The sequence below is a fragment of the Megalobrama amblycephala genome, linkage group LG24 (assembly GCF_018812025.1).
Source record: "Megalobrama amblycephala isolate DHTTF-2021 linkage group LG24, ASM1881202v1, whole genome shotgun sequence".
Classification (NCBI taxonomy): Eukaryota; Metazoa; Chordata; class Actinopteri; order Cypriniformes; family Xenocyprididae; genus Megalobrama; species Megalobrama amblycephala.
The window spans coordinates 11,189,597-11,215,598 of NC_063067.1; the positions used below are offsets into that span (position 1 = coordinate 11,189,597).

Genomic DNA, 26,002 nt, shown 5'->3' on the forward strand with positions numbered 1-26,002 from the left:
TTTTTCTAGTGTATGTTTATAAAAAGCTACTTAAATATCCTAATTGAACTAAGGCCTAATCCTGGTTTAGGCTAAGCCCTGTCTGTGAAACCGAGCCATTGTCGACTAAAACTTCACTAAACAAAGTTAATATGATAGAAACTAAAAAGTACTAACAGGACTAAGACTAAGACTAAAGACTAAAAAATAGCTGACAAAATTAGTCAATTAATGACACAATTAGTCAACTAATTAACATTAGTTTGAAGATGCCACAATGGTTTAAAGCACGGTTTAAGGGGCATTCAGACAAATACTCATTTTACAGCCACTGAATACACAAAGTGAACAAAATATTAAAATAAATGGGTAACCTGAATCACCATGAGACATGAAAAGACAAAGTCTTAAAACCTTAAAACACTTAAAACCGTTAGAGCAGTTTCTACAGAAAGCCCTACAGACTAATCAGTTTCTACTGGCAGAATTTCAAGCATTGCCATCTTGTTTGCCAAAATGTTCGTAACACGAAAGTAATGTAACTTGTTGGTCAAGTTTTTCTCCACTTATCAAAGCTGTTATTATAAGGGAATGTTATGAATTCATTTGTAGTCTCACACTGTGGTTGAGTTCCAAGACTGCGGTTTGAAGGGTTAGTCCGCCCAAAAATGACAATTCTGTCATTAATTATTCACCCTCATGTCATTCCACACTTGTAAGACCTTCGTTCATCTTCAGAACACAAATTAAGATTAAAAACATATTTAAAACAGTTCATGTGAGTTCAGTGGTTCAACCTTAACATTATAAAGCGACGAGAATACTTTTTGTGCACCAAAAAAAAAATAAATAAATAACGACTTTTCAACAATATCTAGTGATGGGTGATTTCAAAACACTGCTTCGAAGCTTTACGAATCTTTTGTTTCGAATCAGTGATTCGGATCACATATCAAAATGCCAAACTGCTGAAATCATGTGACGTTGGTGCATTTCTAACAATTGATTGTGTTCAAATGGTGTTGTAATAGATCCTCCTTTACATGCATAAGCCCTCCCAAGCATATTTATATGTACAGTTTAAAATGTCTTACATTTCTGCTCATTGACATTACATTAACCAAAGGCAACATTCAAGGTCCCTGTCAGAGACCCACAACAGAAATTGAGCTGGTGCAGACATTTGTTTGCAAGGTTTAGTGTGTCTTGTCTCATCTCATTTAAACAATGAGTCTATCAGGTCCTTTAGTATCTTTCTTAAACATTCTGGTTAAAATGTATCTAACATATCTATAATTTTTGGAAATTTTGCCATTGTGTTTTCATGTAGTCAATTCTGGGCCATAAAACTAAGGGTATTTAGATGTATTTGAGTTTACCATCAAGACACTGAAAATGTTTCTGAACCACTGCTGAGATGAGCAAGCAGTCTTTGGTATTGTGGTCTTACAGTGGAATTAGAAAGAGGAAATAGCCTATCTAATTACTTTACAATTTATAGACTGCTGGCTTTTTCCCACAGCGATTACAGATGTGGTTTGTAAGAGACTAACAGCTGTCTGTCTGCATGTTAATGGCTGTATTTATCTTGGTCTATTTCTTAATTTCTTTATCATAATTTACCACAAAATGAAAAGGAAAAATATATATTTTGGTTAAAGAAAATCAAATTTATTTTAAGATTAGGATTTTTTTTGTGCTGTGACATTATTTTCAGAGCAATTACGATATATATATATATATATATATATATATATATATATATATATATATATATATATACAGTGCCCTCCACAAATATTGGCACCCTTAGTAAATATGAGCAAAGGTGGCTGTGAAAAAAAATCTGCATTGTTTATCTTTTTGATCTTTCATTCAAAAAATTCACAAAATTCTAACCTTTCATTGAAGGAAAAGAATTGAAAATGGGGGAAAAAGCTCATTATGAAATAAATGTTTTTCTCCTATAACGGTTTGCCACAATTATTGGCATCCCTAGAAATTCTTCTGAGTAAAATATCTCTGAAGTATATTCCCATTCACATTTAAATTTTTTAGCATATCAGGGTGACTAGGAGCATGAAATTGTGCAGCCATGACTTCCTGTTCCACAGGAGTACAAATATGTGTAAACACAAATGCCAAATCCCCTTAATCATTCATCACAATAAGAAAAAACAAATAATATAGTTCTGATGTGCAGCAAAAGATCGTTGAGCTTCACAAAATAGAAAATGGGTATAAGAAAAAAGCTAACGCATTGAAAATCCCCATTTCCACTATCAGGGAAATAATTAAGAAGTTTCAATCAACTAAAGATGTTACAAATCTGCCTGGAAGAGGACATGTGTCTAAATCGTCCTAATGGAAAGTTTGAGTGGCCAAAGACTCTTCAAGGATCACAGCTGGAGAATTGCAGAAATTAGTTGAGTCTTGAGTCTCAGAAAGCCTAAAAAATTACCAAACAGCACCTACATCCCCACAAGTTGTTTGGGAGTGTTTCAAGAAAATTCCTTCTTTGCTCATCCAAAAACAATCTCCAGCATATTCAGTTGTCAGACACGACTGGAACTTCAAATGGGACCGGCTTCTATGGTCAGATGAAACTAAAAAAAGAGCTTTTTGGCAGCAAACCCACCAGATGGGTTTGGTGCACACATGGATAAAAACTATCCTATGCCCACGGTTAAATATGCTGCTGGATCTTTAATGTTGTGGGCCTATTTTTCTGCTGGAGGTCCTGGACATCTTGCTCACATACATAGCATCATGGATACTATCAAATATCAACAGATAAAAAATCAAAACCTGACCACTTCTGCTAGAAATCCAATAATGGGCAGTGGTTGGATCGTCTATCAGGACAATGATCCAAAACAAACATCAAAACCAACACAAAAATGTGTCACTGAGCACGAAATGAAGCTTCTGTCATGGCCATCCCAGTCCCCTGACCTGAACCCTAAAGAAAATGAGTGGAGAGAACTGAAGAGAAGAAGCACCAACATGGAGCTGGAATCTGAAGGATCTGGAGAGATTCTGTATGGAGGAATGGTCTATGATCTCTCCTCAAGTGTTCTCCAAACTCATCAGGCATTATAGAAGAAGACTCAGAGCTGTTATCTTGGGAAAAGGAGATTGCAATAATTGGGTGCCAATAATTGTGGCCAACATGAACTAGAGAAAAATATTTATTTCATAATGAACTTTTCCACCCATTTTCAATTCTTTTCCTTCAATGAAAGGTTAGAATTTTGTGAATTTTTTTAATGAAAGATCAAAAAGATAAACAATGCAGATTTATTTTCACAGCCGCCTAAGGGTGCCAATATTTGTGGAGGACACTGTATATATAAGTATATGTGTAAGTATATATATATAATTTATAAGCTTTTGATGTTTTGTTACGGGAAAAAAATGTAAAGATTACAGATAAAAATGTGCGATTAAGTTGCGATTATTCACGAGTTAACTCATGACAATCATGTGATTAATTGCGATTAAATATTTAAATCGATTGACAGCCCTAAAATATTTAAATATATATATATATATATATATATATATATATATATATATATAAAGTGTCTTATTTATTTTATGAAGTAATGCTGTAGTGATATGATCATTCTTGATAGTTACTAACTATATGCTGAAGTAGTTCTCACAATACATCTATGATCTATGAAATATAAGTGTCATTATTCACAGTGCATGTGTGCGCATGTTTGATTGTAATATTAGTGTACCTGTGTCTCTTCCAGCTGAGTATTGTGTTTTTCCCATGGCCTCAGAGAGCTCAGCGCTGCTGGACTCCAGCCCTCCGGAGTTCCCCCCCTCTGCTAAGAGAGCTCGACTCAGCCTCTGTAAGGCCAAACCTGGCACTGAGGACGTCTACAGCAGAGGTTAGAGCTCACACTGAGGATACTATTCATGTTCATGGTTGACAACCGATTCCTGCACTCCAAATGTGATGTTAAACTTTTTGTTACTTCACCCAAACATTTTTGTTAGTTCACCCAAAAATGACATTTCTGTCATAATTTACTCACCCCATAAGTCTTAATCTTCAGAACACAGGTGAAGATATTTAAAAACAAAAATAATAATATTAATATATTTTTAAATATCGCATCGGCTGCTAATTTATTCTGTTTGGCCGATGTGTTAGAAGCAGGACTTTTATTTTGATGGCGCTGGGAAAGGCAGCACCTGAGCATACAGCTCTTCCATTCTCCATTTTCATTTGTTATCTGTTTAACAGTTTTGTCTAATATGGTACTTAATAGAACAGAGAAAATAAACTGTATACGAAAAAGTATAATGACGTTTGGTTTTATATTATTAGTAACAGAAAGGTAATCACTATAATCTTTTCTCATTTACTGTCAGCATTCAGCAAATACGCAATTATTTAATTTAAACAAATCTTTGAATATCTAATAAACATTTAATTTCACAGACTTAGTCAAATCTAGCTGTCAGATATTCTGAAGTGTGCATTTGTTGCCTGCATGAATGTGTTACTCTGTGCCTGACAATCAGTCTGTGTGAACTGACAGGAACTAAATTTACTGACAGGATTCAGATTCACTGGAGACGCATGATCGACAAACTTTAAACCCTTGATTTTAAACTGTGATATGCTATATCCAGTTGCTATGTCATATTTATGAAATTTTCACTGTGTGCTGTATGTAGAATTAGTGTTACCTTGTCTTTATTTGAAAAAATATGATTCCCAGTGTGCACAAACTTTCCCGATTACTGAGTGCTCTGTTGGTTACAGTGTTGACTTCCTTTTTATTCATATTTTTTCAAACAATTTCTTTATTTGTGAAAAATACTGTAAAATGATTACAGAATCAAGAAGTTACCATCTAAAGTAAGTCTGTTTAATTTAGAGATTTATTTTTCTTTTATTTTAAAATGATTTATTTCTAATTTATTAAATATTAATTCATATAATTAAATAAATATATAGCTTTTTCAGATGATACAGATAATGAATTGATGTCTAAATAGCCAAATTGCAGTGTGACAATATTAACAGTAACAGTCAAAATAATATGTATCTTTTTTATTAATTGAAATTCTGAACAACTGATTCAGGCATGTAAATAATTCAAATATAGTATTGGGCTTTGTGTGCATAGTTTTTGTAGCAAACTAAATAGATAATTTAGTAGCGTTAGCCTTGATGTGAACAAGACATCATTGAGATTTAACTCTTATGTGTTTGAATTTCCATCTTGTTGCTCATGACTGTCATTTCATCTGTTTTTCAGAACAAATGGTCAATGAAGTTTTGAAGAATCACAGAAGTATAGAAGGTGTGTAGTGTTGCAACCTGTTACAAGCCCTGCATTCACCCATTAAAACACACGAGGATCTATTCACAAAGAACACTTTTTTGCTTTTAAAAAAAAGCAACTTTTTGAAATGCTGTATCATGTTCAAGACACTGAAAAAGACACAAATGCAGTGGTCAAACACGTCCATCTAGTGCATGTTTACATAGAAAACAATGGAAAAGAAGTGCAGTCAAATGCAAAAATGTGTTCTGTGTGAATGGCTCCAAACAGCATTGAAGCCATGGCCTTGTGGGCAGCGCGCTGACATACGCTGCTGCAGTTGAGTTTTAATCCTAAGGTCCTTTTCTGATTCTCTTCTCTTCTGTCAGTTATTTCCTGCCTTTTCTCCACTGTGTTATCATGTAGGGGAAAAAAAACATTCTACAAAGGCCAAAAAAAACAACAACTACCACATAACAGTACTTAAATCTAGAGCATAATGAGCAACTTACAATACAAGGTTTCAACGGTAAGGATAGGTTCTGCTGGCTGTTTTTTTTTTTTTGGTTGGTTTTTTGGTGTTAATTTTTACTTGTCCTGGAAACATTTTTACTGGCTCCACCACAAAAATAATACATTTTGTTTTTAGCAAATGTATTTCTGCATGTGCCAAAAAAAATGTTTATATTTTTCTTTTTTCTTAGTGATGCACAGTATATCAGTACCATATTGGTTATTGGCTAATATCAGTATATATATATATATATATATATATATATATATATATATATATATACATATATATATATACACAGTACTGTGCAAAAGTCTTAGGTACGTTAGTATTTTCACCCCAAATAAATGGATTTTAAGCCAGTTATGACAACAGCTGGTATGCTCCACATGGAGATCGGATCTCACTGTCATCAAATCTGTCTGGGATTACATGAAGAAACAGAAAAAACTGAGACAGACTAAATCCAGAAGAACTGCGGCAACGTCTCCAATATGCTTGAAGAAACCTTCCTGTAAAGCTACCTGAAAAATATTGATTTGATTTAGTTAATAGAAGTTAATTGATAAATAAAATCTATTTATGACATCATTTTTGAAAGCATTCTCACCTTACAGCATTTTTACACTAGTGCCTAAAACTTTTCACAGTACTGTAGCTTTGCAGGAAGTTTTTTTCAAGTGTATTGGAGATGTTGCCGCAGTTCTTCTGGATTTAGTCTTCTTCTGTCTCAGTTTTTTCTTCATATAATCCCAGACAGACTTGATGATCGGGAGATCAGATCTCAGTGTGGAGCATACCGGCTGTTGTCAGACTCCCTGTGCATACAAAATCTCACTGGATTATTACAATTAATGGCAAAAGGAATGTTTAGAAATGTAAACTGATATTTCCTACTGACACACTACAGCAAAAAATATAAATAACTGGCTTAAAACAATTTTTTGGGGTGAAAATACTAACGTGCCTAAGACTTTTGCACAGTACAGTATATATATTTATATCAGTCGATATTGGATATTTAATTGTTTATGCTAATTTCCTCTATTTTTACATTTAGATTTCCTGTTGTCATCTGTCACTCACTTAAAGTAAACTTTTAAAAGCACAGATCATTTTACATTAGATCATTTACAACACTGTGTAATGTAATATTTAGCCAATCAATATCCAAATACAAATTCATCATTGGTACTGCACATTATAATGTTGTGATGACTAAATTCATTTGCAGCTTTTAAAATGACAGATTTTAGTTTTTAGAGTCTTATGTTTTTTTTTAGACAAAATAGAATACAATTTTAATAGCCATTTATCAGCCGAGTCACTCCCACTAGCCACTTTGGCATGTTGAATTATAATATATACATTTTTTATTCGTAGTCTTTTAAAAAAGCATCTGAAATAATAAACTAAGTGTAATGTAGTGTTGTCAAAAATATTAATTTTTTCAATACATATCAATATTGAAATATCTGAAATGCTTTCAATTTATCTGAAATGTTTCCAATTACTTTTCCGCAGACTAAGACAACACCAGCTGCGCTCTCTCGCTCTCATCTCTCCGACAGCGAGCACACAAACCCGCCTCCCCTCACTCAATCGTTTCATTTGCTCCGGTTGAATATTGTTGGTTTTACAGGGTTTGAATTTCGGTGTGGGATTGTGTGTATTGTGCATAAATTTACTCATTCCAGCAGATTTTGTGCTCACACCGAAAGTGGCCACACATAAAGCCACCTCTCATTACTAAATTGACTTCTTTTTGCTGCTTATTCTGCTTAAACATTCAAAAACACACAAAAAATAATGTCAAAATGCCGGTCTTGGTGAGTATTTACATAAACACAATCAGTTATGTTTTAAAGGTGCCCTAGAATTAAAAATTGAATTTACCTTGGCATAGTTAAATAACAAGTTCAGTACATGGAAACGACATACAGTGAGTCTCAAACTCTATTGTTTCCTCCTTCTTATATAAATCTAATTTGTTTAAAAGACCTCCGAAGAACAGGCAAATCTCAACATAACACCGACTGTTACGTAACAGTCGGGATCATTAATATGTACGCCCCCAATATTTGCATATGCCAGCTCATGTTCAAGGCATTAGACAAGGGCAGCCAGTATAAACGTCTGGATGTGCACAGCTGAATCATCAGACTAGGTAAGCAAGCAAGAACAATAGCAAAAAATGGCAGATGGAGCAATAATAACTGACATGATCCATGATAACATGATATTTTTAGTGATATTTGTAAACTGTCTTTCTAAATGTTTTGTTAGCATGTTGCTAATGTACTGTTAAATGTGGTTAAAGTTACCATCGTTTATTACTGTATTCACGGAGACAAGAGCCGTCGCTATTTTCATTTTTAAACACTTGCAGTCTGTATAATGCATAAACACAACTTCATTCTTTATAAATCTCTCCAACAGTGTAGCATTAGCCGTTAGCCACGGAGCACTATCAAACTCATTCAGAATCAAATTTAAACATCCAAATAAATACTCTACTCACATAATCCGATGTATGCATGCAGCATGCATGACGAACACTTTGTAAAGATCCATTTTGAAGGTTATATTAGCTGTGTGAACTTTGTTTATGCAATGATAGATTTGAGAGCTTGGGAGGGGGCGGAGAGCGCGAGCAATTAAAGGGGCCGCAGCCTGAATCGGCGCATTTCTAATTATGCCCCAAAATAGGCAGTTAAAAAAATTAATTAAAAAAAATCTATGGGGTATTTTGAGCTGAAACTTCACAGACACATTCAGGGGATACCTTAGACTTATATTACATCTTGTAAAAAAACGTTCGATGGCACCTTTAAGTGAACATAATAATGTATAATGGTGCCATCGAACATTCAAGTCTTAAAGTGACAACAGCCTAATATATCTGCTGCCAAATAACGAGATAATATTAAAAATATCTATGTGGCAGTTTTTCCCCATGGTATCGATGTCAGAATTGTGACCAGTGAAAATGCTGAGTGGCTAGTAACTTTGGAAATCCTCTAGCCACAGTGGCTGGTGAGCAAAAAAGTTAATGTCAAGCCCTTCATCACAACTATATCCATAAACATACATTTGCAGGAAAGCGATAACAAACTATGGTATACAGTTTACATTTATACATTTATACATTTTACATTTATGCATTTAGCAGATGCTTTTATCTAAAGTGACTTACAAAAGAGGAGCTAAAGCATATCAGTTTGTAAAAGAGCTAACAATATTCGCAATATACAATACCAGGTCTTGTAGAAACAACTAGATTAGGAAGCAAACTAGAGAGGTTCCAAGAATAACTCCTGCCAATATGTTTGCTTATCTGTTTCAGAGTTTTGCCTCTCTTGTGGAAAGACGAGAGTGGCGACCTTCCACCCGCTGTTTGAAGGAGGCCTTTGCCTAACATGCAAGGTAAGAGTTGACCTTATTCTCCACATTCTCAAAACGAAACACAACACAACTCGAGAGTCTGGGAACATGGTTCTCTAACACGCGCTGACATGATTGCTCATAAACGTGTCAAACAACAGCACTCGATCCTTACACCTGGACACCAGTGTTGTATCTATCGATTACCTTAAGGGGACAAAGGAAGTGCCATGGATATATGGATTTCAGCATAGATCATTTCCATCATCGCTGTATTATCCTATTACACTCTATTTGCAGCAACACGATAAATCCACTCTAAAAAATGCTGGGTTAAAAACAACCCAAATTGGGTTAAATATGGACAAACCCAGCAGGTTGGGTTAAAGGGCACCTATTATGCCCTCTTTCACAAGATGTAATATAAGTCTCTGGTCTGGTCAAGTTTCAGCTTAAAATACCCCACAAATGTGCCCCTATTTGGGGGTGAGCAAAAACATGCCTTTTACTATATTAATATACTGCTGGCTAAAAAAATAAATCCAAATTTGGTTGAAAAAAATGGCTGGGTGAAAACAACCCAATCCTTGGGTTTGTCCATATTTAACCCAGCATTTTTTAAGAGTAAAACGCTTAGCTATTTAAGTTATTTACACATGTTTTTATTTGTGAATATGTCAGGATGTTTATTTAGAGATCTCCTACATGTACGATGACGATGGCTACCAGTCGTACTGCACCGTGTGCTGTGGCGGCAGAGAGGTGCTGCTCTGTGGAAACGCCAACTGCTGCAGGTACGAAACTCATGCTTCTCACAAACTTATTTTTGTCCCGCAATCTCTCACTCAATCTCGCATTTTATTCCACGCCATGGCATTTTGTCACACTTCACTTCCATAACCGCTCCAACCACCCCCTCCCTCCCATAATCTCTGAACCGTTCAGATGTTTGTCTTCTTTTCTTACTCAGCATATTGACTTTCTTTAAGGGAGAAGTGTATCATTTATTTACCATTAGCCACAAACTGTCAATTTTCATAATTTAGTCAGTACACCTTCATCACAACCTAAGTGTTGCCACATCGGATTACATCAGGTTGCCAGTTTTGATAAATCAATTGAACTGGTTGAACTGTTGAGCTTTAGCTTGACATCTTACCTTGAAAGCAATAAAAACATTATTTTGTGCAGTTTTTACTCATATCTACTTGTAATCATAATTACTCACTGGTTTGAGGTACTATACTTTATTGTATTTTTACATTTCTTTAATAAAAGCGTAGTCGAAAGTGTTGCCTTCAAGTGTGCACTCCCCTTAAATTCATTACAATAAAACAATAACAAAAATGTTTTACAATAATTTTGTTCTATGGTTGCTGCTGTTGATACAAGCTAACCTGAATTTTTTTTTTTTTTTTTTTTTTTGTAAGCCTTGGCTTTTCAAACTCATGTCAGGCCACTCAAACAAAATGCATTGTTTTAAAAGTTCCACAGTGTCACCCTACAAATGGCTTACACATTAATCTCAAATAGTAGAAAAAGGTACACTTCACCTTTAACGCTGTCTGTTTCATTTGCCTTTTTAAAGGCTGTTTTTGATCAGTGTCTTTCCCCGCAGGTGTTTCTGTGTGGACTGTCTGGATATATTAGTGGGAGCAGGAGCGGCCAACAGCGCCCGTGATCTGGACCCATGGCGCTGCTACATGTGTCAACCGCTGCAGCAGTACGGTGTGTTAAAGAAACGCCATGACTGGAGCCTGAAACTACAAGAGTTCTTCGTCAATGACAATGGACAGGAGTTTGTGAGTTCCGCATTAACTTTTACAGAGAGGGAAATTCTCTGTTTGCAAAGCTGTTTAATTATACAACATATTTACTTTTGTTTCTTCCAGGAAAGTCCCAAAATTTACCCTGCAGTCCCAGCAGAGCAGAGACGTCCAATCAGAGTCCTTTCACTGTTTGATGGCATTGCGACAGGTCAGTATGATTCTATATTCACCTTTTCTGGTGAAATTTACACCATCCGTGATTCATAATATGTGACTACCTGATAAATTATTTTTAAATTTCATCTATCTATCCATTTGTCCATCCATCCACACATTGAGACTTTTAAAGTACATAAAGTTGTGCTGTGTGGCCAGAACTATGGACACTAGTGATGCTAATCACCCTGAGTTTAAAGTCTCTTGAATGTTTTTCATGTTAATCTGCAGGTTATCTGGTGCTTCGGGACTTGGGCTTCAAGGTTGATGTGTACATTGCATCAGAAGTGTGTGAGGACTCGATTTCAGTGGGAGTTGTTCGGCATGAAGGAAAAATCCAGTATGTGCACGACGTTCGCAACATCACCAGAAAAAATGTGAGTCAACTGTAATCTGTTTCTGGCTGCTATATTTGACGTCTTCACTGGAGATAATTTAATGATTTTTCAGGTCTGTGGAACCAGTTTTATTGCTGTTTATTACATAATCAGCATTTATATTAACCTAGTAAGACTCAGGCTTCATTTCTCTGTTCCCTCAGCCATTTCATTTGATAAAAGTGTGTGTAGAGACTGATAGGTGCCATCACCTCACAGGCCACACACACCTGGCCCAAACTTATTTGTTTAGTAGCGCGTTGCTTGTTCCAACAGCACTTGATAAGGCTAATGGCCTCACCTGAGTCTGGTCTTTGTCGTCAGTCCTCCAAGTTTCTGTTTGGCTTCTATTATCTCTCCACCTCACATTCAAACACTCAGGCACACACAGAGAGCCGCAAGTTGTCTTAAGCCTTAGTGACGGAGCACAAAAGCGCTTTCTCCCTTCCTAAATCCCCTCTCCTCAATTCATCCACTCACCAGCTAACCCTCCCATTCAATCACTCATTCACTCACCCATTGTTGTTCTGAGGCTGAATTGGGTGGGATTGCAGAGAGGGATGCATGAAAGGGCTCTTGTCACAGAAGAAAAGAGAGAAGGGATATATTGGAGGGGTTTTTTGGGGCCCTGAGTTGGGTTATTTATGAAACACTGAAAGAATGAGAAGGCCTGAAAAGAGTCCAGCTGCAGATATGCTCTCACATTGGTATGTGCCAAGGGTAAAGACGAACACGGGCCATTCCCACAGCTTCCTTTAGCAGAACATCTGGAATGTCTAATTAAATGGCATCTATGACCCCAGTGACCAGTAATTACACCAAATTACTCGGATGTGTTCAGGGAGTTTCCTTATCAACTCATGGAACTATCAGTATCAGTGAGAAATGATGCACTTCATGTTGGAATCTTGAATGTTCTTTTTTGTTTGTTTGTTTGTTTTTTGTTTTGTTCAAAATGTAGGAATTCCAATCCAGCTAAAAGTGAACGTTCTCAGAACGTTTCTTTCAAAGTTCTGAACAAATTTTCTTCAAATATAATTAATAGAATGTTTGTTCAAAGTTTTTTAATTATGTTCTCAAAATGTTAGCACAAAAACGTTATTTATACATTGTTCATGGGAGTTTTTCTGAAACTTTTTAGTTGGATATTTGTGCATATTAATGCATACTTGTTTAAGAATATTCAAAGAATAATCAAAAGTAATGTTTCCATAATGTTTGCAAAATGATCAAATGGAATGTTTCTTTAAAGGGATAGTTCACCCAAAAATGGAAATTATCCCATGATTTACTCACCCTCAAGCCATCCTAGGTGCATATGACTATCTTCTTTCAGACAAACACAATCGGAGAAATATTTAAGAATATCCTGGCTCTTCCAAGCTTTATAATGGTAGTGAACTGGGGGCGTGTTTTGAAGCCCCCAAAAATGCAACCATCCATCAAAAAAAAAAAAAATCCATATGGCTCTAGGGGGTTAATAAAGGCCTTCTGAAACTAAGCAATGGGTTTTTCTAAGAAAAATATCCATATTTAAAACTTCATAAAGTAAATTTCTAGCTTCCAGCAGACGGCTGTACCTCTGACCCGACGCATGACGTAATGATGAATGCGGAAGTGCAGTGGATAGAACAAAACAAAACAAAACACCGCTCACAAATTAGAAGTCTAAAACAAGAATTTTTAAAGAGAAATGTCAGAGGATTTTGATCCTCTGAAAGAAAAGAGGAGCTTGAGTTTGTTACCCAGCCATATTTGTTTAAACCACGAGAGGCATCTAAGCTTACGATACTCCTACATCCTGCGTCATACATCATGTCAAGGGGTTACTCTTGTGGCGCAAGTCGACTTCCGCAGAATGCCTACAGTCATCTGGCGGAAGCTAGTTATTTTACTTCATAAAGTTGTAAATATGAATATTTTTCTTACAAAAACCCAGCGCTTCGCTTCAGAAGGCCTTTATTAACCCCCTGGAGCCGAATGGATTATTTTTTTGCTGGAAGGATGTTTGGCTTCAAAACACACCCCCAATTCACTACAATTATAATGCTTAGGAGAGCCAGGATATTTTTGAAAATATCTCAGATTGTGTTCATCTGAAAAAATATAGTCATATACACCTAGGATGGCTTGAGGGTGAGTAAATCATGGGACAATTTTCATTTTTGGGTGAACTATCCCTTTAACATTTGCATAACCTAGAAAAAAACTCTTAGCCAAGCACTGTGAATGACGTCTCCCTATGCTCTCAGTATACATCAAACTGTTAAGTCTTATAACTTTATTTTTGTCCGATTTTCAAATACTTTTTTTGCTTAAAATCAGTGGTTTGTAATGTGATTCATCCCATAGCTGGTTAGTTTGGTCAATGGCTTTTAACTTTTTAACAAAGGTTTTTTTAAAATCCTAATAGGAAAAATTAAATCCTTATGGGAAAAATACTTCCAGGCAGTTGAAAAAATGGGTGAGCGCTGTTACACTGTATAATAAAACATTTGGAAACAAACTAATTGATCTTCAGAGTTCCTGAGGTGACCATGCAATGCAGCTGTGCTAACACTAGATGGTGCTGTTCTGTTGCTCAGATTGCTGAATGGGGGCCCTTTGACTTGGTGATTGGTGGAAGTCCCTGTAATGACCTTTCGATTGTCAACCCTGCCAGGAAAGGCCTGTACGGTAAGACATTAGCTTGTGAATCTTCTTAAGGAAATCTTTCATTCTCCCACACAAACCCCTTGTAGATTCTATCATTTGTTTTGATTACATGCTGGTTCATGTCACATGCTGAATTATTATGGTGGTGTGTTTACAATGCAACAATCCAATCAATGGCAGTGTGTTTTTTATTAAAAAGATTTTTATTTTAAAGTCAACATGTTTTGTGGTATGGATATGAATCTATCCATCCATCCATTCTCCAAAATGCTTATCCTCCATAGGGTTGTGGGACGGATGTGTATAATATCTCAAATTATGCAGCTTGTAAAGTGCAGTTGTGCTATTATTTTCTAAGCCATCACACATAATTTTAGCCTGGCACACAATGAATGAGAAAACTGACTAAGACTAACAAGCTGCTTTTCCACCATCAGGCCAAACTATTCTCTACAGTCCCCCTGTAGTCAATAATATTATCCCTCAAAGCCCATCACCAAAATGACCTGTTTATTTTTTTCCTGTGAAAAATAGTTATTCATGCCTTAAAATAGCTTAAATGTGACTCTACACCATGTGACTATTTATTTTAAAAAATAACCATGTGCGGTGATAGTTGCATTAATATTAACCATATAAACAACAAATTAATTTGCAAGAAAACTAGTACACTGCTCTTTAAAAAAACGATTAGATTTTTAAAATAATGCTTTATTTTTTTATTTTTTTTTAATAGTGATGCAGCTATTTTGATTTTTCATGGCCAATTCAAATTTTTTCCAATTCCAAATTGGCCGAATCTGATACTGGTTGCAGTTTTTTTTTTTTTTTTTTTAAGCAAATTTATTTGTTCCAAAAATGTGTAGCTCTTTGATATTCGAGGCAAACGCTGAATTTTTATCACAATTCCAGCAAAGATGTTATGCGCATGAGCAGTTGTTTTTAATTTCAATTATTGTATAATTTCAAGATTAACAGCAAAAACCGCATGGTCTGACTTTAGCTTTGTGAAATTATGCTACATAATAAGACACCTGCACAAAACAAAATCAGCAGATGGACTGAATGAAAATGCAGATTCATTCTCTGACAGTAGGTGGCGCTTGTGGAACAGCAGTGATATAGCGTTTCCATGGTTACCGCTATACACATAGCAGCACTGCATTGATAAATAGGCTTATACTTTATACAGAGATAAGATGAAAAACCCATCAAAACTTTTCTGAAGACAGTTTTCTTCAGAAATACATTCATATCAACCCCAATTTAATATAAATATTATTCTTCCTATTTTTTTATGAACAGTGAGCTTGTGCATGGTAGAGTATTTTCCTTGCTGGCGCGTCTGTTCTCCTCTTTGTGTCCGTAATCATCGTGTGACTGTATTAACGTCCTGTTTACAGACTTTGTAATAATTTCCCAAAATTTCATTTGTGTGGAAATATTTACAAAGCACTTTGTTTGCAAGCCCGGAATAAAGATTAACCAAAATAAAACTAAAAAACGTTTGGATTTATGACCAGTGGACTAGCGCATCTCTATTATAGTTCAAATCATCCCCCGGGCCGGATTGGACACCTTTGTGGGCCGTATGCTTTGGCACCCCTGCTCTACACCCTTGCTTCATTTAGTATACACAGAACCATGAATATGCAAATTAGCCCCACCTCCACTCACTCACACCAGCTCAGAGATCCACTCAGTCAACTTTACTGTAGTAAACGCTGCACAATGGCAAGTGGAAATACTGATTTAATTCAGCCATATATGTTTGAACCAAAAACAGATTCAGAAGTGGAAGAGCGAATTATACAGGCTTGTCTACAAGTCAATGTATTAGAATGGTAATGCGTTTTATGTATCGCTCTCTACAACGCGCTCTCTACAACGTCGGACACATAACGGTAATTAATATGATTAGCCTTATTATATAATTAGCCTGTTTTTAAAAAGCTAATAATGTGCTGCTAATGTTACACAAACCATGTTTCCGTTCGCCATCTCAAACAGCTGCCTTCTAAAATCAGCATCCTTAGTAACGCTTTCAACATCTCAGTACATCAGTGGAAAGGCATATAGTTCATCATAACATTGTAATATACATCATATACATAATTCACCCGCTATATTGCTAAATGTACCCAATTTTTCATATCAACAGAAAAATATACCAGGATAACCTGGCTTCTCTTAAAGGGTTAGTTCACCCAAAAATGAAAATTCTGTCATTAATTACTCACCCTCATGCCGTTCCACACCCGTAAGACCTTCATTAATCTTCAGAACACAAATTAAGATATTTTAGTTGAAATCTGATGGCTCCGTGAGGCCTCCATAGGGAGCAATGACATTTCCACTCTCAAGATCCATAAAGGTACTAAAAACATATTTAAATCGGTTCATGTGAGTACAGTGGTTCAATATTAATATTATAAAGCGACGAGAATATTTTTGGAGTGCCAAAAAAACAAAATAATGAATTATTTAGTGATGGCCGATTTCAAAACACACCTTCAGGAAGCTTCGGAGCACAATGAATCAGTGTGTCGAATCATGATTCAGATCGCGTGTCAAACTGCCAACGGCTGAAATCACGTGACTTTGGCGCTCCGAACAGCAGATTCGATACACTGATTCATTTGTGCTCCGATGCTTCCTGAAGCAGTGTTTTGAAATCGGCCATCACTAAATAAGTCGTTATTTTGGGTTTTTTGGCACTCCAAAATATTCTCGTCGCTTTATAATATTAATATTGAACAACTGTACTCACATGAACTGATTTAAATATGTTTTTAGTACCTTTATGGATCTTGAGAGAGGAAGTGTTCATTGCTCCCTATGGAGGCCTGACGGAGCTATCGGATTTCAACTAAAATATCTTAATTTGTGTTCTGAAGATTAACGAAGGTCAATGACAGACAATGACAGTAATAATGACAGTGACAGTAATAAATGACAGAATTTTCATTTTTGGGTGAACTAACCCTTTAAGACTCCCCTGCTTCAGAGAGTAGTTAATGATATGCTAAAGCCCGCCCACACATTGACGTGATTGGTTAAATGGTAGTTTTTGATGTAAGAAACGCTGCGATTTCAAACCACGTTTTTTTGCACTGAAAAATACTCAGCAATGACCTTGACTTATGAATTTGCACATGGTTTGTTTTAAAGCATATTAAAAACATCACATAGACATATAAACAACATTAAAAACAGCCCAGCCGATACGGTTTCATTTTCCACTGTGGGGCTGATAACAGAGCTCTTTGGAATGTAATATAAATGCGCAAAAGTTTACAGAGGTAGGAGATAGCAATCATGTTATGGAGGATGACCAGATATTTCTATTATTAATAACTTGTGTTTACGACACCCAAATAGTGCGCTTAGCCAGCTACAGAGAAACTGGTAGTCGGACAACAGACAAATGACTAATCCTGAGTGGCAACATCACTACACACATTCTGCCAGCCCAGAATTCCAGGCTGAGAACAGTTCGTTATTGTGCCGTGCCAAACCCAGCTCAAGTAGAAATATAACTGTAACCGTCTCTTACAATTCTTGGAACCGTTTGGCCCAATGGTGGAAAAGTGGCTATAATCAGTATGTAAGGCTTTTTTTTATGTTTTGTTTATTGTATTGTGTTCAGAGGGGACTGGACGGCTGTTTTTTGAGTTTTACCGCCTCTTGAGTGAAGCGAAACCAAAGGAAGGGGAAGATCGGCCTTTCTTCTGGATGTTTGAGAACGTGGTCGCCATGAGCGTCAACGATAAGAGAGACATCTCACGATTCCTGGAGGTTTGCGTTTCTTCATGGCTGTTATTGTTGGAGATAGATTGATCTGGTTGTTTCTCATTTCAATTTGTTTTTGTGTATCTCTAGTGTAATCCAGTGATGATTGACGCTATCGAGGTATCAGCTGCTCACAGGGCACGTTATTTTTGGGGAAACCTGCCAGGAATGAAGAGGTATTTGTCATCTCATCTAACCCCAACTCTCTCTTAAATAGTCTCCAGACAACATCTCTAAATCTTTTTAATCAGAATCACAATAAAAAGAAAAAAGCAATACATGTACTTTATGCAATTTTGAAATGAATGTGCTTTTTTTTTCAGGCCTCTGTGTGCTTCTGGGATGGATAAATTAGAACTTCAGGACTGTTTGGAACACGGCCGTGTTGCCAAGGTAACTTATTTTCTATCTATGAAAGGCTCTGGTGAAAATGTAAACCTGTGAGCCCTTTATTGATTTACTTTATTTATTCGTGACCTTGAGCAGGTTGTATCAAGCATAGTCTCTTAACTCTCTTTATCTTTAGTTTGGTAAGGTGCGTACCATCACAACACGGTCCAACTCCATAAAACAGGGAAAAGACCAACACTTCCCTGTCATGATGAACGGCAAAGAGGACATCCTGTGGTGCACAGAGCTTGAGAGGTGTGTTCACAACAGCCAAAATATCAATAATATCAAAAATATCAAATGTCAAGTTCTTAGAAATGTACTTTTTACATTTGATTACTTTATTCAATTTCTGTTGGTTGTATTTCTTACCTGATTACTATTGTTAGACCTACCTGACAAACTTAAAGGGATAGTTCACCCAAAAATGAAAATTTACTCACCCTCAAGCCATCCTAGGTGTATATGGCTATCTTCTTTCAGACTAATACAATCTGAGTTGTATTAAATAATGTACTGGCTAATCCAAGCTTTATAATTGCAGTGAATGGAGGATGAGATTTTGAAGCCCAAAAAAGTGCATCCATCTATCATAAAAGATATCCACATGTGGATATGATGCGTACGGCCATGTGTTGGAAGCTAGTTATTTTAGTTTTTAAAGTTTTTAAAATATGGATATTTTTCTTACACAAATGCAACGCAGAAGGCCTTTTTAACCCCCTGGAGCCGTGTGGATATCTTTTATGATGGATAGTTGCACTTTTTTTGGGCTTCAAAATCTCATCCTCTATTCACTGCCATTATAAAGCTTAGAAGAGCCAGGACATTGTTTAATATAACTCCGACTGCATTCGTCTGAAAGAGGAAAGTCGTATATACCTAAGATGGCTTGAGGGTGAGTAAATCATGGGATAATTTTCATTTTTGGGTGAACTAACCCTTTAAAGCACTGTTTATTTCATTTGTATTTTTGTTCTGTTGTACTTATTTGTTCTTATTTTTTTCTTATTTACTGACTGTTAGATTTTAGTTGACTAAATCTATTGTAGAATCTAAATTTTTTTTGACAAAATCTAAATCAAAATTTGCTGTCAAAATTAACTTAAATCATTTAAATGTTTAACTAAACTGCTTCATTTTTTTTTTTCTATGAAATAATAAACCACTTAATAATCTTTCTTTTCAAGAATTTCTTTCAATTAGTATTTTCCCTTAGGACAGTTGTATCATGCTGTTATTTTTGACTTATGCTTGTTAAAAATGAGTTTACATTAAATTAAATTGTGAATTAAAGGCGCCCTTGATTCAAAAATTGAATTTACCTCGGCATAGTTGAATAACAAGAGTTCAGTACCTGGAAATGACATACAGTGAGTCTCAAACTCCATTGTTTCCTCCTTCTTATATAAATCTCATTTGTTTAAACGACCTCCGAGAACAGGCGAATCTCAACATAACACCGACTGTTATGTAACAGTCGGGGTGTACGCCCCCAATATTTGCATAATGCCAGCCCATGTTCCCAACATTATGAAAGGCATTAGACAAAGGCAGACAGTATTAACATCTGGATCTGTGCACAGCTGAATCATCAGACTAGGTAAGCAAGCAAGGACAATAGCAAAAAAAGGCAGATGGAGCAATAATAACTGACATGATCCGTGATATCATGATATTTGTAGTGATATTTGTAAATTGTCTTTCTAAATGTTTCGTTAGCATGTTGCTAATGTACTGTTAAATGTGGTTAAAGTTACCATCGTTTCTTACTGTATTCACGGAGACAAGACTGTCGTTATTTTCATTTTTTAAACACTTGCAGTCTGTATAATTCATAAACACAACTTCATTCTTTATAAATCTCTCCAACAGTGTGTAATGTTAGCTTTAGCCACGGAGCACTATCAAACTCATTCAGAATCAAATGTAAACATCCAAATAAATACTCTACTTACGCGATTAGACATGCTGCATGACGAACACTTTGTAAAGATCCATTTTGAGGGTTATATTAGCTGTGTGAACTTTGTTTATAGCCGTTTAAGGCGAGCACGAGCTCCGTGGGCGGAGAGCACGAGATTTAAAGGGGCCGCGCTGCATAAATCGGCGCGTTTATAATGATGCCCCAAAATAGGCAATTAAAAAAATTTATAAAAAAAAAAACTATGGGGTATTTTGAGCTGAAACTTCACAGACACATTCAGGGGACACCTAAGACTTATATTACATCTTTTGAAAACATGTTCTTGGGCACCTTTAATGTCAAGTCATAAGTATTTTTTAATAAATTAATAGATCCAGACAAAAAAAAAAAAAAAAAAAATCGCATCATGTTATTGACCCAAAAATGTCTCTTCCTCTTGTCAGGATTTTTGGCTTTCCTGTCCACTACACGGATGTGTCCAACATGGGCCGTGGCGCCAGACAGAAGTTGCTGGGACGGTCTTGGAGTGTTCCTGTAATCCGACACCTATTCGCCCCACTGAAGGACTACTATGCATGTGAATAACACATGTAGTCCATGTTCAGTTAGTCCAAAGTCACACAACAAACACAATAACAAAGTACAAAACCAAATGTCCTCAATGAGGAGCTCTTGGAGGCCAGTTAATCTCCAATTTTACAAGACGATCTCAGCTTTGGAAAGACAAGCTGAGAAGTTGGGCTAACTTGAGGATGAGGGTAGCCTTGATCATCAGACCAAACTCAAGGTAGACACTGTGCTGTGACACTTAGAGCGTCACTTAGTAAAAACACAGTTAGCTTTTGTACTAGATGTTTTTGAAATTGATGTGCCTGTCAAGGTCTTTGAAACTGCCAGGACACATGCAGTTAGATTTTATCATTTATTCTCATGAAAAACAAAAATACTAAACTGCCTTACCATTTCAAACTTGAATTTTTTTTTTTATTGAACAAAACATTTCACAGTATATTACAAAACTTATCCGGCTAAGAAATGCACAAATGTGCATTTGTCCTAGATTTAGTATGCTTGCATGCGACACATTTCCAAGGTATTGTTGGTGTGAGAAAAATACTTGAAATTTATCAATGCAAACTTACAAACACCAAGCTGTGAGCCCTTACGAATGCATTTAAAGAGATGCATTAAGAGATTTGATTCCCCATTTGCGTTTAATACAGCCTACATTCCCTCTATATAACATTGCACAATAACAGTATAACCAGAAGGTGTTTTTATTAGCAGAACTCGAGGGCATTAGCCTGCTGAACATTATACAATTGTTTCTTGACAAATAATAATTAGTGTCAAGTTACTGCTTAAGATAGAGATCAGTGTACTGTATTTTAACCTTGAAATTAATGTTTACAAACTTTAACACATTTCAACACATTTTTAGAGCTTTCTTATTATACCTTGATTTTTTTAGATTGACCTCTATGATGGGACTGTTTTTCTCACATAGATGCTTTTATTTGACTTCAAAACTGTTGTTTTTATGCTTACTGTTGCTACAAGCAATAACAAATGCATTGTATCACGCATTGTATCATTGTAGCACTCTCATTCTTAAAACTGATGCCTCATCTGTTTGTAACACTTAATGTGTGGTGCCTTTTGAAGAGAACAGATACATCCTGCCATATGAGGGTTGAGAAGAAGGTTTCTGCTTTTGTTTGATAGACCTAATGCTGTAACACAAACTGTTTATATGTCTAATTATATGCTTAATGAAAACTACTGTCCAAAGTCAAAGCTTGAAGTCTAAAGTAACCTTTAATACTTCACAAGACATGGAACACAATGTTTGGATACTGCAAATTACAGTCATTTGTCCTGTACACATCTTGACAGGCAAAAATGTATGTAAAACAGCACAAATATGTGCTTACTGTCATTGTGTTTTCTTCAAAGTTTTTTATTGTAGTGTAAACACAATATTGATATCATAGCCCTAATATTTTGCTTAGTAGATCTTTAAATTTGATATATAAAGCTGTCTTTTTACTTGTTTATTTGGTAACATAATGAACATGTTAATCTATGCGTTTGAACATTAACAGTGCTTTTATACAGTCAATTTATATGTACTTTATTTTTTATACTTTTTTTCTTAGTTTTTGTATACAATTTGTTTTTCTTTTGGGACTTATGGTATAAAACATAAAAAGTAACCAAAAAATGTTAGTATCCTAAACAAAACCAATAAAGACAGACTTCAAAGCTTGTGTTTTGTCTACAATGCTTGATTTTAAAGGGGTGGTCTAATGCCATTTCATGCATTCTGACTTATTTACTGTTAAAGAGTTGCATTCTCATGCTAAACATGGCCAAAGTTTCAAAACATGAGTTAGACGTATGACGGAGTATTTCTGTGTCAAATACACTCCTTCCGGATTCGAATAAGTTTTTTCGAGTATGGCCCTGTATCACGTAATAAAGGGCGGAATTCCTTATATGGGCACTTCTCCCTGACAAGCATGCACACACATTCCCCAGCACGAGAGCAAGAGAACGAACATCAACGTTCTTCGTTTGGGTTACGGAAGAGATTTTTCAACAATGTCACCAAAGTGTGCTTTTGGTTTTGAGGGAAAGATAACCTTTTTCAGCTCCCCAAAGAACCCAGGGTTAATGGAACAGTGGATGCAGTTTGTTTTTCTGGGGCAGCAAAAGAGTTGTGCACACATGTTTGTTTGTTCCCGGAATTTCGGTGATGAATGTTTTGTAAACAAGTCCCAGTTCGATGATGGATTTGCAGATCGTGGGCGGTGAGTAAAACTACATCAAATGTCTGTGTTTTGTTGGAAATTGTCGCACAAGTGCATATAATGTAAACAACACTAACGTTTTTGTTCCCTTTTTATTTATAATGATGTCGCAGCTTGCAGACGATCACTACGTAAAAGCTGCGCCTGCTCGTGACTCTTTAGCTCTGCCCAAGGCACGCCTCCAGGAGCTCTGCTTTTTCAGAAAGAGTCGGTACAGCGTATCTTTTATAAATATGACAAAACTAAAGACTTCGTAAATATGAAGGATGCAATACTATATAGGTACTAGGGCTGGGCGATATATCTCATGCGATTGTCACGCGCATTTCGTAAGTAAAGCCGGTTCCCTGATTGCCGCTAAATCGCCATCACCTGATTTCAGATGGAGCGGCATTTAATAGACAGAGCCGTAGATCACTGATAAGCCACGCAATATCGCATTCATATCGCAGATGAATCGCCTTCGATAATGAACGCGATATTGCGTAGCTTATCAGTGATCTACAGCTCTGTCTATTAAATGCCGCTCCATCTGAAAGCAGGTGATGGCGATTTAGCGGCAATCAGGGAACCGGCTTTACTGACGAAATGCGCGTGACAATCGCATGCGATATATCGCCCAGCCCTAATAGGTACTCAAGATTAACATGAGATTGGCAGAAACTGTGTGCGTTATGTACCCTTTAAAGGTGGGGTAAGCCATATTTCAAAAATGTTGTTGGACAATGTTGATATTTGAAATAAACCCAAACAAACCCACCCCTCTCTTCATTGCTCCGCCTCCAAAACTCACCTTCCAATCCTAACCATCCTGCTCCGAGTCAGTTGAACCCCGATCACTGCTGGCGGACGCTAAACACCGCATTGTCTAGCAGTCATCAGTGTGCAGTGGTTTACCTGCACAACTCTCACTATCTGGCCATTGTTGCACACGCAATGCGAGAGTGGATGTCTGATTATCACAGCTGACGTGCAACAAAATAATGTTACACGAAAAATAAAGCACAGATGATGAATGAACAACAAGGAAGCACAAAAAATGAACGTACAGTACACAATAGTAATAAATACAAACAAGAGTTTGCTGTTAGTTGCCAACAGCACAGCAGCTCCAGACAATCAATGACACTCAAACCCAGTGTTGCTCATCTCTCTTTCTGCAGTCTTTATTCAAATCTCCCTCTTGCTCGTTCCGTCTCCTCGACCATCATACGCCCCTTAATTTTGATTGGTTACACGGTTGTTGTTGGCCTGACTAACTTCCAAACAGTGTTTTTGAAATATGGCTTACCCTACCTTTAATAATGTGTTGGGTGTAACGCATTACAAGTAACTTGAGTTATGCAAACAGATAACTTTTTCAAGTAACTAGTGAAGTAATGCATTACTTTTTCAATTTACAACAAAATATCTAAGTTACTTTTTCAAATAAGTAATGCAAGTTCACATTTACTGACTGACAGCTCTCCTATCCTTAAGTTGAGAGAAATGAAGTGCAGAGGTGTTGTGTGCGCTGTGTGAACATGATGGTTACTGTAGTTCTAGGCTAAACGTGAGCATGCATTTACTCATCTCACTTGCACAAAAACATTCAGTATTCCTCAAAATTAATAAAAACAGTAAAATGCAATCTCAGAATTTTAAGCAAACTTAATAATTAACTATATTACATTACACAAATATACTTTATGTATTTAATCTCACTTTATTAACCAGTCTTTGACCTTCTCTGCTGACCTTCAATGATTTAATTCAATCATACTAATAAGCAAAACATACTTTAGATTAGATTTAGAAATAAGAGTGTTGAACCTTTCCCAACACTGTCTACCAATTTGAAATGAATTAATGTTTTTTATTCTCTAAAAAAAGGAGTCCTAAATACAGACTAAATTCACTTTTATCAAATATATGCATTTAAAATGTCCAGGGAAACACAAAATACTGAATTTTGTCAGGTGAAATACTCCAATACCACCGACAATTAATTAGAACATCAATTATTTAAAAAAATTTAAAAATATTATTTTAAACATTAGTCAAATAATTTTATTAGGAATTAGGAATATAAAGCAAAACATGGTTTCAACTGAAACGACACTATATAGTGACCAAAACCCCAAACGACTGATTTTTATGATCTTCCATTATGGTATATACTCATACCATAATGCATATATGCAGTGCTCATATACAGTAATGCTGCGTTCCAGACGAGATTGCACGTGGTAATATCCCAAATTAAATGTCCCACTTAAGACCTCAGTGAGCTCCAGGCAATCGGACGTCACTTGCACATGTTGAACACATGGTGGCGCCACGACACAACGAGAGCATATCGTGTTTTTTGTCAATTATGGCAAAAAAAAAAAAAAAAAAACAGAATAAAAAATATAAAATGGCTTTGAAAAAACAGCTAATGAAAAGCAAAAACGAAGTTATTACATAAACTTAATGTCTAATGTTAAAGTTTGTGTTTACGTTTATGCTCATTGGAAGCATAAGCAGGACTTGCCATGGGACTTGCAGACATCTTGGAAGTGACGTCAAATGACGCGTCTCGCTGAGGTTGATGTCCGACTAACGAGGTGGAAAATCCAAAGTTTGACACAGTCAAAAGTGAATGAAAAGCTGTACCGCAAAGACATTAGCCTATGTGCTGACACTTCTAGTAGCGAGTATTACACAATATTTATTATATAATAACAGAGCTACAGTTTAGTCGTCCAAATCTGCAGTCAACTAGTCCATATAATGCACAAGATCTAACTGTGCAACAGTGTGAATTAGTATTCAGACGCACATATGTGCTTCATTCACAATATGAAGTAGGAAAACAAAACAAATTGGAGATTTGGGTGTCTCTATAATGAAATATTGCTATCGTTTATA

At 36.1% G+C, this 26,002-nt stretch overlaps 1 protein-coding gene across 3 annotated transcripts in view; it reads left to right on the forward strand.

Moving 5' to 3' along the window:
• dnmt3bb.1 (DNA (cytosine-5-)-methyltransferase 3 beta, duplicate b.1) overlaps positions 1-22,567 on the forward strand; it is a 50,078-nt gene extending 27,511 nt beyond the window's left edge. For 2 of the 3 annotated variants that reach the window (XM_048178137.1, XM_048178134.1), the window contains 14 exons: positions 3,744-3,884; positions 5,268-5,312; positions 9,134-9,213; positions 9,853-9,965; positions 10,790-10,973; positions 11,064-11,148; positions 11,388-11,533; positions 13,947-13,997; positions 14,119-14,209; positions 17,838-17,986; positions 18,071-18,156; positions 18,304-18,373; positions 18,507-18,625; positions 20,741-22,567. In XM_048178137.1, coding sequence (XP_048034094.1) covers positions 3,744-3,884; positions 5,268-5,312; positions 9,134-9,213; positions 9,853-9,965; positions 10,790-10,973; positions 11,064-11,148; positions 11,388-11,533; positions 13,947-13,997; positions 14,119-14,209; positions 17,838-17,986; positions 18,071-18,156; positions 18,304-18,373; positions 18,507-18,625; positions 20,741-20,882 — 1,502 coding nt within the window. In that variant the 3' untranslated portion in view covers positions 20,883-22,567. The remainder of the gene's footprint in view (positions 1-3,743; positions 3,885-5,267; positions 5,313-9,133; positions 9,214-9,852; positions 9,966-10,789; positions 10,974-11,063; positions 11,149-11,387; positions 11,534-13,946; positions 13,998-14,118; positions 14,210-17,837; positions 17,987-18,070; positions 18,157-18,303; positions 18,374-18,506; positions 18,626-20,740) is intronic. The other variant, XM_048178135.1, reaches the window with a different exon arrangement.
• The last annotated feature ends 3,435 nt before the right edge of the window (positions 22,568-26,002 follow it).